Below are 12,170 nucleotides of genomic sequence, written 5' to 3'. Positions count from 1 at the left end.
CATCATCGGTGGGCGTTACTTAACGAAAGTTAAGAGAAGTAATATCATGGCTGTTACAGATGTTTGTTTTTATGTAAAAAGCATCGATCTAACTATCGGTGATAAGAAGACGTGACGTGTTCGTCTCAGTTGTTGTTTTCTTTAGTTCATTAACGTGAGAAGAGTTTTGTGCTTCGGTTTCACCGCGACTCTCGGCACAGATAGCCGATTTGCTCAGCGCTCGACTTGAGCGGTGAAACATCATTAAAGTTCCACAACATGAACATTAATCTGTGTGAAATAACCATCAAATCCAGTCTATAATACCACGTGTATCCGTGTTTAGCTGGATTTACTTCACGTGTGTTTATGCAGCTCGGGGAGTTGGAAAAGCTTCACGCTTTATTTATCACGTTAAGCGTTTTCCGTTCTGTCCGGGTCACTTTTATCTCGTAATATCTCACAGTTCATCTTTTTAAAGGCGCTTTGAAAATATCAGCTGCAAACTGGTTCAAAATGTAATCAGGTGAAGTTGCAGCATTAAGCTCCATACGAGACACCAGCGGATGCCATTGTTGCTAACGCGCTGTGCTGTACAACATGACACGCCCACAGGTTACGTCACGGTTCGGGCTGAATAACCCAGTATTCTGTGGTGCCAGATTGGCCCGCTAGTTTGCTGTCTGGAACCTCTTTTTTCACAACTAATAACTACAACTCCCACAATGCAATTCACGAGCCAGCAGTTGACAACTGTCTACCCAACAGAACACAAAAAACCACATGAATTCCACTACAGGGGTTCGAATTTCAGTGGTGCTATCGACCGGTCGGGCATCTTTACAGACATGATGGGCAATATCTTAGGGGAGGGTGGCCTGACAAGCTAGATCAGCCGTCCACAACCTTTTTTTGCACTGGACCGGTTTCATATAAGATATAATTTCACAGATCAGCGGGATATTCGAAACTGGGTTCGGCGTTGCCACCGGTTGGCTGGGCGCCATCTAGCGGGCATTATTGGCAGTGCCTGCAGCAGACTACGGCGGGATGGCCGGACTATGTGGGTGGGGTCTTCAAACGCTGTGTAAGGACCCTGATTGGCGGTCGGAGGAGGCGTGAGCAGCAAGATACCCCCCTCGACTGCAATCAGAGATCCACCAGCAGCGGATAACAGATTGACTACGCTAAATTGGGAGAAAATGGATGTAAACGCATAAAATATATAAAATAAAACATCTTTTAGAGTGTGCAGCCCAGTACCGGTCCTTGGCCGGATTTTTAATGGTTAAGCGTTCCGACTGTAAATCTGCTCCGGTCCTCGGTGCGATTGTTCCATCGATTCTTCCTGAGTACAGTTTGTACTTTCGGGACATTCCGACCGAGCTTAGGATCGCCGGGCGCCCTCGTACCCGCACTGCCCGCCGTCCTTCCCGTGGGCGCTGTAAATTAAATAAAAAAGGAGAAACGTGGAGAGAGGAGAGAAGCGTAAATGAGTTCCAGACCGGCGGGGCCGGGTGAACGAGAGAGGAACGTGACCACGTTTTTTTCTCCCAGACGTTTTTAACAGGTTTTTCCACTTGTGCGTCTGATTCTCCCCGGTTCGATTTATTTCACGATGACAAATCTGAGGAATATCGCAGCCTGTGCTTCATTACCGAGAGTTTCGGGAAGTTGAAAGAAAGTCGGACTTCCTTTACGGTCTGTAATGAACGTAATGAATATTAATGTGTTCGTTTAATTCAGATTAATCCTGGTCAGGGTCATGGCGGGTCTGGTCCTGTCGGGAAAACCCTGGACAGGAAAACCTCCAGACGTAGCCAATCGTGTCTGTGTGGACGTCTGGCCAGCTGATAGCATCGCTGAGATTCATGTGTCTAGATTCATAATGTGCGCCAACATCAGTGCACAATCCATTATTCTTGGGCACCCCATTCGACCCCAACTGAGCACTTTATATACATATACGCACACAATGTATATAACGTATATACGAAATCATAAATGCACCGTATAAGAAGAAATAAACGTTTGTTGAGGAAGTTTCTCCGCTGACCTGTTATAGGTGAATTTTCAGCAGCTCGGTTTTCGTCCTTCCTTCCTTTTTAAGTCTTAATTACAGTAATTAAAGTACATTATGGTAGATAAAATATTTGATGTTTTTAATCACGGGGCACTGCGTGAATTTCCGCCGTGTGTTCGAGCTCGTGCTGAGTAGACGATGTGCTAGAACTCGCCGCCCTGCGTTTAATGACTAAATGTCTATGTTTTTACTTATCAGCACTCCGGCTCTCTTTGTTCGCTGGGTGTGTGTTCACGCATTATCGGCCCCGCGGTCGGTACGCAGTGTGTGTGGCTTTACGACAGGACGGGGCTCGGTGTGGCTGGAACACGCCGTACCAAAAACCTTGGGGGTGGAAGCTGTTAACCTGAGCGGCAGCACAGTCACGGTTCCTCCCGAACCTGACCGTTTAAAATCACACACAGGGCTTTCAGTCAACCAAAATAAATTAAATAAATATTTACTTTTATTTTTATTTTATTTACTTTTAGAGCCAAAGTTTATTTTGTAATAGATCTTTGGTTACAATATTTATTTTCGACCTGCCAGGACCTCTGAAGCAGTCCTGTGGTATCTGGGACCAGGACGTTCCCAGCAGGTCCTTCAGCTTCAGTACCTCATGAGGTACACGTCTTTTGGGGGGTGGCTGAGGCCCCACAATTGGGGATTGCCGTCCTGTCTGGGGGGCATTAACTCATTGCACCCACTGATTCCAGTGCAACCGGACCTACTACTAATATAATATAATATAATATAATAAAAATAATATAATATAATGTAATATATAAAAATATAATATAATATATAAAAATATTATATAATATAAAAAATAATATATAATATGAAATAATACTGTATAATATATAATATAATAATTAGGGCTGTCAAACGATTACATTTTTTAATCGCGATTAATCTCGGAATTTCATGTAGTTAATCGCGATTAATCGCATTAAAAAAAATCTGTGTAAATGTTATAGAAAAGAAGGATTTTTAAGTGAAATGTTACAATTAAAATGGTGAACACATTTTATGCTAAATGTACTGATGTTAAAAACTGCTGGGACAAGAGAAAACTGTAAGGGAGTTTTTGTAACAGACTTTTCTGTGGTTGTATCGTGACAAAGGTTTGATAGATAGATAGATAGATAGATAGATAGATAGATAGATAGATAGATAGACAGACAGACAGACAGACAGACAGACAGACAGACAGACAGACAGACAGACAGACAGATAGATAGAACCGAGTCTTTCTTGTTATTTACATAAAATGAATAACTGTAATGATGCATAAAGTATATTGCTAATGTAAAAATTGAATAGTAATTAAACTATCAGATTATTAAATAGTAAAGTGACATGTGACAATATTGCACAATTAGGCCAATATAGCCACATATATACAGTACATGCACATATATACCCATATTCATACATATTCACACATGTAAATACCCATATACATATTCACATATGCAAATACATACACACATACTCAAGTACACATATGCAAATACATACATACTGTATATACAGTGTATCACAAAAGTGAGTACACCCCTCACATTTCTGCAGATATTTAAGTATATCTTTTCATGGGACAACACTGACAAAATGACACTTTGACACAATGAAAAGTAGTCTGTGTGCAGCTTATATAACAGTGTAAATTTATTCTTCCCTCAAAATAACTCAATATACAGCCATTAATGTCTAAACCACCGGCAACAAAAGTGAGTACACCCCTAAGAGACTACACCCCTAAATGTCCAAATTGAGCACTGCTTGTCATTTTCCCTCCAAAATGTCATGTGATTTGTTAGTGTTACTAGGTCTCAGGTGTGCATAGGGAGCAGGTGTGTTCAATTTAGTAGTACAGCTCTCACACTCTCTCATACTGGTCACTGAAAGTTCCAACATGGCACTTCATGGCAAAGAACTCTCTGAGGATCTTAAAAGACGAATTGTTGCGCTACATGAAGATGGCCAAGGCTACAAGAAGATTGCCAACACCCTGAAACTGAGCTGCAGCACAGTGGCCAAGATCATCCAGCGTTTTAAAAGAGCAGGGTCCACTCAGAACAGACCTCGCGTTGGTCGTCCAAAGAAGCTGAGTGCACGTGCTCAGCATCACATCCAACTGCTGTCTTTGAAAGATAGGCGCAGGAGTGCTGTCAGCATTGCTGCAGAGATTGAAAAGGTGGGGGGTCAGCCTGTCAGTGCTCAGACCATACGCCGCACACTACATCAAATTGGTCTGCATGGCCGTCACCCCAGAAGGAAGCTTCTTCTGAAGTCTCTACACAAGAAAGCCCGCAAACAGTTTGCTGAAGACATGTCAACAAAGGACATGGATTACTGGAACCATGTCCTATGGTCTGATGAGACCAAGATTAATTTGTTTGGTTCAGATGGTCTCAAGCATGTGTGGCGGCAATCAGGTGAGGAGTACAAAGATAAGTGCGTCATGCCTACAGTCAAGCATGGTGGTGGGAATGCCATGGTCTGGGGCTGCATGAGTGCAGCAGGTGTTGGGGAGTTACATTTCATTGAGGGACACATGAACTCCAATATGTACTGTGAAATACTGAAGCAGAGCATGATCCCCTCCCTCCGGAAACTGGGTCGCAGGGCAGTGTTCCAGCATGATAATGACCCCAAACACACCTCTAAGACGACCACTGCTTTATTGAAGAGGCTGAGGGTAAAGGTGATGGACTGGCCAAGCATGTCTCCAGACCTAAACCCAATAGAACATCTTTGGGGCATCCTCAAGCGGAAGGTGGAGGAGTGCAAAGTCTCGAATATCCGCCAGCTCCGTGATGTCGTCATGGAGGAGTGGAAAAGCATTCCAGTGGCAACCTGTGAAGCTCTGGTAAACTCCATGCCCAGGAGAGTTAAGGCAGTTCTGGGAAATAATGGTGGCCACACAAAATATTGACACTTCAGAAACTTTCACTAAGGGGTGTACTCACTTTTGTTGCCGGTGGTTTAGACATTAATGGCTGTATATTGAGTTATTTTGAGGGAAGAATAAATTTACACTGTTATATAAGCTGCACACAGACTACTTTTCATTGTGTCAAAGTGTCATTTTGTCAGTGTTGTCCCATGAAAAGATATACTTAAATATCTGCAGAAATGTGAGGGGTGTACTCACTTTTGTGATACACTGTATACTGTAGTATGGACGTTTCTACACGAAGTGAGTGTGTTTTGACCCTTTGGGGCTTCCATAGTTCATGGACTAGCGTGCTTGACTCAGCTGTCCGGTATTCGGTACTCGGTACAATACCACGCTGGGTTATATTATTTTAACAAACCGCAAATAAACAACGGTGGCAAGTCCGACATTAAATCGTTTGTTCTACCAGTCAAGTCTCAACATGAAATACAATTTGCGTTAACGGCACTATTTTTTTTAATCGCGTTAAATTGAGATCACGTTAATGCGTTATTATCGCGTTAACTTCGACAGCCCTAATAATAATATAAAATAATATAATATAATAATATAAAATAATATAATATAAAATATATATAATATAATATAATTAATGTAATGTAATTTATATAATATAATATAATATAATATAATAAATATAATATATAAAAATAATATGAAATAACTATAATATATAAAAATAATATAGTATAATAAATATAATATAATATAATATATAAAAAATAATATAGTATAATAAATATAATATAATATGATAAATAAAATAAAATGAATATAATGTAATACATATAATAAATATATAAATATATAATATAATAAATATAAAAGTATAATATAATAAAATATAAAAATATAATATAATAAATGTAATATAATATTTGTATGTATTTTTTCTTATGCTTTATTCTGGTCAGAGTGTCTGTGGGTGTACGAGGGATTTGAACGTAGGTTTTTAATGGTACTCAGCTTGTATAATTTACCTCTAGAAAACAAAACCCAAAAAAATGTTTATTTACCAGTTTGTAGAATTGTTTTTATTTTATTAGAGCTTGTTGAGTTTTTTTTTATTTCCTGTTGAAGCATACACACATACACAGACCGGTTTATTTCCTCCAGTCGCCTCTCACACCTACACGCCCTGATGTCTTCACATCGATGACCACGTTTCCTCGTTCCTGTACAGAATTTATGACAGAATTATAGGGACTGTTAACGTGTGCGATTTCAGGAGGGGCAGTGAGCCGGGCTTTCAAGGCAGGGCGGGGCTCAGTAGAACAGAGGTCGGTAGTGACTCAGGCGCTAGTCATGCTGACTGAAGCGATCGAGTCTTACCTGGTGGAATGTGAAGAGACGCGAAGGCTCGGAGGGAACGATGAACCTAAAAACAACCTCAATCAACCACCCTTAGTTTATTACCAGGAGCACGTCAATATAAGAGACTAGCACCAGCTCGGGTGGTGCAGGGGTAAAGTAGGCTGGGGTTTGAATGTCAGCGGTGCTATCGGCTGGTCGGGCGTCTGCAAGGACATGATTGGCTGTATGTCCAAAAGGAGGAATGGCCGAAACAGTCTAGCTGTTGGGAGGTTCACTTGTTAGTGCACTCTCAGTGCTGGTCCCAAGCCCGGATACAATGAGGGTCGCATAAGGAAGGGCATCTGGCATACACCCTGTGCCAGGTCTGGTATGTGAACCTGTATATATATTTTATTGACCCTCTTTTGTGTTTCTTTGCTTTGCAGGACTCTCGGTGGGCTCTGCGCTCTTGACGTAGCCGGGCAGCAGCCCCTCTCGCCCACGTCCACCTCTGCACCCAGGATGTTCCCCGAGACCTGGGTACCCATGAATCCCAACCAGGACTTCCTGCAGGTTCCAGTCTCACGCGAGGACCGTAGCTACCGCACAGTTTACAACCTCTTCCACAAGACCGTATCGGAGACCAAATTCCGCATCCTGAAGATCCTTCGGGTCCAGAACCCCTTCCTGTGGGAGAAATACAAGAGGTGAGGACGCTTCCGTTCGTTTTGAGTAACGTTAGTGTTCTTCTGATGTCCAGTATTCGATATGTATGTCATTGTTTACTGGGAATTTATGTATAAATGTTACACTAGTACTAGTACTAGCGATTATTGTTTGGCTGGCAGAACTGGTCATTTTTAAAGGGATATTCCACTAGCACACCAGTGTCGAGATTCTGAACACCCCGGTTGCTACCAGTCGGCTGGGCGTCATCTAGCGGCAGTGCCTGCAGCAGATACAAATTGGCCACCGTGTCTGCTAGGTCTGCTAAGTGGGTGGGGACTTCAAACGCTGTGCAGAGGCGTCTGTGCAGATGCACGGGCGTAAAGATGGGGTCCGCTTGGACTTAGTACGCCTCGAAGGGCACGTTGGTGGCAAATATACCGCCACCAACATATATATATATATTCGGTTCGGAATTCGGTGTTGCCACCGGTCGGCTGGGCGCCATCTGGCGGGCATAATTGGCAGTGCCTGCAGCAGATACTATCTGGAGGGTGGGTGCCGGACTGTGTGTGGGTGGGTGGACCTTCATACGCTGTGTAAGGACCCTGATTGGCAGAAGAGACGAGGAGGAGGGCTGTGCACGTGTCGGAAGAGGCGTGTACAGCGACGTGCTCTCCTCAGATGCAATCGGGTATCCCTCAGCAGCGGGGGACAAATTGACTGTGCTAAATCGGGAGGAAAAGGAAGAAAATGCATTAACAAATAGAAAAAAGTATAAAGCAGTAAATCATAAAGCTGGTATACTTTCAGTTCTAATGTTTATTATATATGACACAAACCCACACTGCTTCAAAACAAAGTGGTTTAAAAAGAGGACCGTTCTGGTTTTCTGGTGTCCCTAATAAAGTGCTCGGTGAGCTGGAGTTGTTGTCGTTATAAGTTGCACCTCACTGACCCCAGGTAATGAAACAGGTAGTAGTAGCGAACCCTGTAAACTATCACACCGGCGTTCTCAGTGTTGTGGTCGCGCACCGAGCTCGAACGAGTCCCGACTCGGGTCTGACGCTCCTCGGTTTCCTGTGCGCTCGTCTCTGCCGGGGGTGAAATGACTCGGAGGCGGTTTCGTTCTCTCCGATCGTTCAGCGCGAACCGCGGGGTAACGGCCCTGCCTGAGGTTTCGTGGGGCGGAAGCAGGTGTGTGTGAGATGAACTTCTGAGGAGTGTGTGAAATGTGGAACAGGCTCAGAGGAACTCGATGGGGGAGGAGGAGCTGCATGGAGTCCTGCGGCCGCCTGTCCGAATGTCCGTGTCGCTGACTGGATTTACTGGGAAAGCAAAAATGTGTATTCTGGTTAGAGATTGTTAGCAGATTGAGACGGCTGGTGAGCTGTAGCAACCCCACGCCAGATAAACAAGATATAGAAAGGTGTACCTTGTAGGCAAGTAATGTAAAAGCATTAAAACGTTGCTTTATTTTTATGTTTGGATGCATTGGAGACACCGTATGGAGAAAATACCTAATTGGCGTGTATATATTTACTCCTCTAGTGTTTATGTATCCGAGAGGAGGTGTTATGGGGTAACGGGTGCCAGGTTGTGGTGTTACTGTGATGACTTAGTAGGTTTAGCAGTTTGCATAAGTCCCACGTGTTCTGAATTTGCATAACGTGGCATCAAAGTCACATCCCAGTTAGACTGAGCCGCTTTACTAATCTGAGTTTGGTCTGTTCTCTCCGTAGGAAGAAGGAGTACATGTCCCGGCGCATGTCAGAATCCGAACGCCTCCTGAACGAGCGCCACCTGTTCCACGGGACGTCGCAGGACGTCGTAGAGGGCATCTGCAAGCACAACCTCGACCCTCGGGTGTGCGGCAAGCACGCCACCATGTTCGGCCAGGGCAGCTACTTCGCTCGGAGGGCGGCGTACTCGCACAGCTTCGCCCGCCGCTCGTCCCGCGGGGTACACTACATGTTCCTGGCCAAGGTGCTCACGGGAAAGTATACGGTCGGCAACCCGGGCATGAGGCGGCCGCCCCCGCTGTGCCCGCGCCAGCCTGCCGGGGACCTGTTCGACTCGTGTGTGGATAACTGCGTGGAGCCGCAGATCTTCGTCATATTTAACGACGATCAGTGCTACCCTTACTTCATCATCCAGTACGAGGAGGTGTCGAGTCTCGTCAACATCTGAGGAGAAGAAATAACACGCGGAAAATCCAGTAATGGAGGATGGGCGCGTCCGGGCTTGGGACTTTCCGCGCCCCCCTCGCTTGAGGAGTCAGAGGAGCATAAATAGGTGCGATATTTGGATGGTACAGACCAGCATGTCTGAGTAACTGACCAGCACGTTTTCATCCTCTAGCTTTGGACTGGTGCGCCTTCAAGTCAGCGCCCGTTGTTTAGCTGTCAGCGTCAATGGCTGTGTGACTTTTCCAGCCCTCGTTCGGACTCCCGCACGCCGACGGTCCATCAGTCAGACTCGACACCCTCATCGATCATCAGCTTTGACGTTTTTTTTTATTTCTTAAGACTCGATCCTCCCGCATTTTGGCGTCCGTCAGAACTGTGAGAGCTTGTACATACATTTGAACTGTGTGCCTTTTGTTCATAAATATATTTATGTTAGTTAATGTTACAAATAAAAAATTGAAAGTAAAGCTGCCGTGTGTTTAACGTCCAGTTATTTATATAAAAAAGCTTTTTAAAAGTCTGTAGGAGACGAAACATCCAGAACTCTTCAGACTCTCGCACTTTTTTCCACTTTCCATCAGTAGTTCCATTATTACTGGCCCTCTCAGGGATAACACGTGTACTGCAGGGCTAAAAATGTGGAATTTTTTTTATTAATGTGTATATTTATACACCAATCAGACATAACATTATGACCACCTTCCCAATATTGTGTTGGTCCCCCTTTTTCTGCCCCATACACAACAAACTGTGCTGCCCTGTCTACCTTTCTATCAGAACCAGCATGAACTTCTTGGTCTGTTGGATCGGACCACATGGGCCAGCCTTCGCTCCCCACGTGCATCAGTGAGCCTTGGCCGCCCATGACCCTGTCGCCGGTTTATCACTGTTCCTTCCTTGGAGCACTTTTGATAGATACTGACCACTGCAGACCGGGACACACCCCACAAGAGCTGCAGTTCTGGAGATGCTCTGACCATCTCTATCGTCTAGCCATCACAATTTGGCCCTCAGATCCTCACGCTCGCCCATTTTTCCTGCATCTAACATCAACTTTGAGGATAAAATGTTCACTTGCTGCCTAAAAACCCCCCCCACTAACAGGTGCCGTGATGAAGAGATGATCAGTGTTATTCACTTCACCTGTCAGTGCTCAGAATGTCATGCCTGATTGGTGTTTTTAATTAAAAATGCACCCACAGCAATTAGTACTTAGTTCAACCTTCCATTTCCAACTGTAACTGGGCGATTGCTTTCACCCAGTGTTGCCACTCCTTGGGATTTGGGGATTTTGCCCAAGTAATCTTGGGATTTTTAATTTGCACTCGAGTAATTTTATGGTCTACAGTCATAAATAAGGAATGACAAAGTGTACTACTACTAAATAATAACCTTTGGTTGTCGCTGGCCATCTCGTTGGAACAGTTATCCAAGTCGAGAATGATTTGTTCGAACAGAGTCATTCATCTCGAGAATGATTCGTTCGTTCTTATTAATGTCAGTTAGTACGTTTAGATTTACACACAATTACAAAATAAAGGATTATATTTCTAATGAAGCAACACACGGATATTAATTTGGTTTGGGTCATTTTAAACAACATAAGCTAAAGAACCGTTGGCTAACGTAAACTAATGTAGTTTTTTTACATTATGACGTCACATGTTGCACTGGGACTTGTTTGAAAATGTCATTTGAATAGCACATTAGTTTTCATTTAAAAGTTTTACAACCTGTTGTAGTTCTAAGTGGAATACACTCATGGGATGTATAGTCCGCCATCCATATATATATATATAAGTTCATTTAAAGCGTATGTAAACTATTGACTGTGTGTGTGTGTGTGTGTGTGTGTGTACATCCGAGAACACTGTATTTTTTACTCTGTGTTCTGACCACAGGGTGCACGGCAGGATTGGCCCCATGACATGTTCTTACACTTCCTTCACGGTCCAGTTCCTACAAAACTGGAATGTTTATAATCTTCCTGTGGCTTTCAGCCGCAGAGCTTTCGGGGTGAACATCTCGCCCCGACAGAAGCCGAGGCCAAGCGGTAGCACTGTACGATCCGAGCTGCCACTAATGAGGTTGTGAAATGTGAGCCTTTACCCAGGAGCCCTTCCATCTGCACAGCTTCACTCGGCACAAACGGCCTGTTAGCTCATGTCAGGGTTACAGGCCTCTCCACTTAGCGCCGGCTTTATGAGGGAGGTGACGTTGGGTTTCATTGGGTTGCTCAGCTTAGGAGTAGCAGTAAATATTAGCAGTCAGCTCCAGAATTATTGGCACCCTTGATAACGATGTATACAAGGGTCAAGGGAAAAATTATGCCTTATGGTTAATGTGGAGAATATGAATAAAAGATTTTATATTTGCCTTAAGAAGTAAAACAGGTTAAACCGGCCCACAACTATCCCCGATCCTACACCATGTAACAACAGGGATTAACCAAAATTTTAAAGATAATTTGTAAACCAAACAACCTTGGTCTAAATTTGTCCTATTTGACTGTCAAACCAGGTTATGTGCAAAGTTTGTGGTATTTTAGGAACTCTAGAAGCGAGTAAATGTTCTCTTGGTTAAATGTTTACCTTTTTACTCGTCATTCGGTATAAAATTCACTTGCATCCACCTCAACACTGGCGACCAGGAGAGTCATTATACTTTTTCTATATTTAGACTTTTTTTTGTATGTGTCTATATTACTCTGACATCATGGTATTAAAAACATATTGAAACCTGCGCTGGTTTATATGCTATTATGGTTGATCCAGGTGGCCAAATATACGCTTATACATTCCTTTCCTCTACACAACAACAATAAACGTATTTATAATTTTTTATTTCTTATTATATATAATATGTATTATGTTTCAGACAATAGATATACAGCTTAATTATATCTTTATAGAAATACAAACATGCACATTTTTTAAAATTCGGATCAGGGTTGCGATGGGTCCGGCGTCCCCTTGATAAACTGACCGCATTGCAGTAACACACCCCGGACAGG

General features: G+C 43.5%; 1 protein-coding gene across 3 annotated transcripts in view; it reads left to right on the top strand.

Annotated features, from left to right (window-relative positions):
* Nucleotides 1-9,624, top strand: part of tiparp (TCDD-inducible poly(ADP-ribose) polymerase) — a 29,103-nt gene extending 19,479 nt beyond the window's left edge. For all 3 annotated transcript variants that reach the window (XM_063004305.1, XM_063004306.1, XM_063004304.1), the window contains 2 exons: nt 6,749-7,009; nt 8,711-9,624. In XM_063004305.1, the coding sequence (XP_062860375.1) occupies nt 6,749-7,009; nt 8,711-9,158 (709 nt within the window). In that variant the 3' untranslated portion in view covers nt 9,159-9,624. The remainder of the gene's footprint in view (nt 1-6,748; nt 7,010-8,710) is intronic.
* The last annotated feature ends 2,546 nt before the right edge of the window (nt 9,625-12,170 follow it).

The sequence above is a fragment of the Trichomycterus rosablanca genome, chromosome 11, assembly GCF_030014385.1.
Source record: "Trichomycterus rosablanca isolate fTriRos1 chromosome 11, fTriRos1.hap1, whole genome shotgun sequence".
Lineage (NCBI taxonomy): Eukaryota > Metazoa > Chordata > Actinopteri > Siluriformes > Trichomycteridae > Trichomycterus > Trichomycterus rosablanca.
Note: the sequence above shows the minus strand (reverse complement) of the source record. Positions and strands in the feature narration are given on the sequence as shown.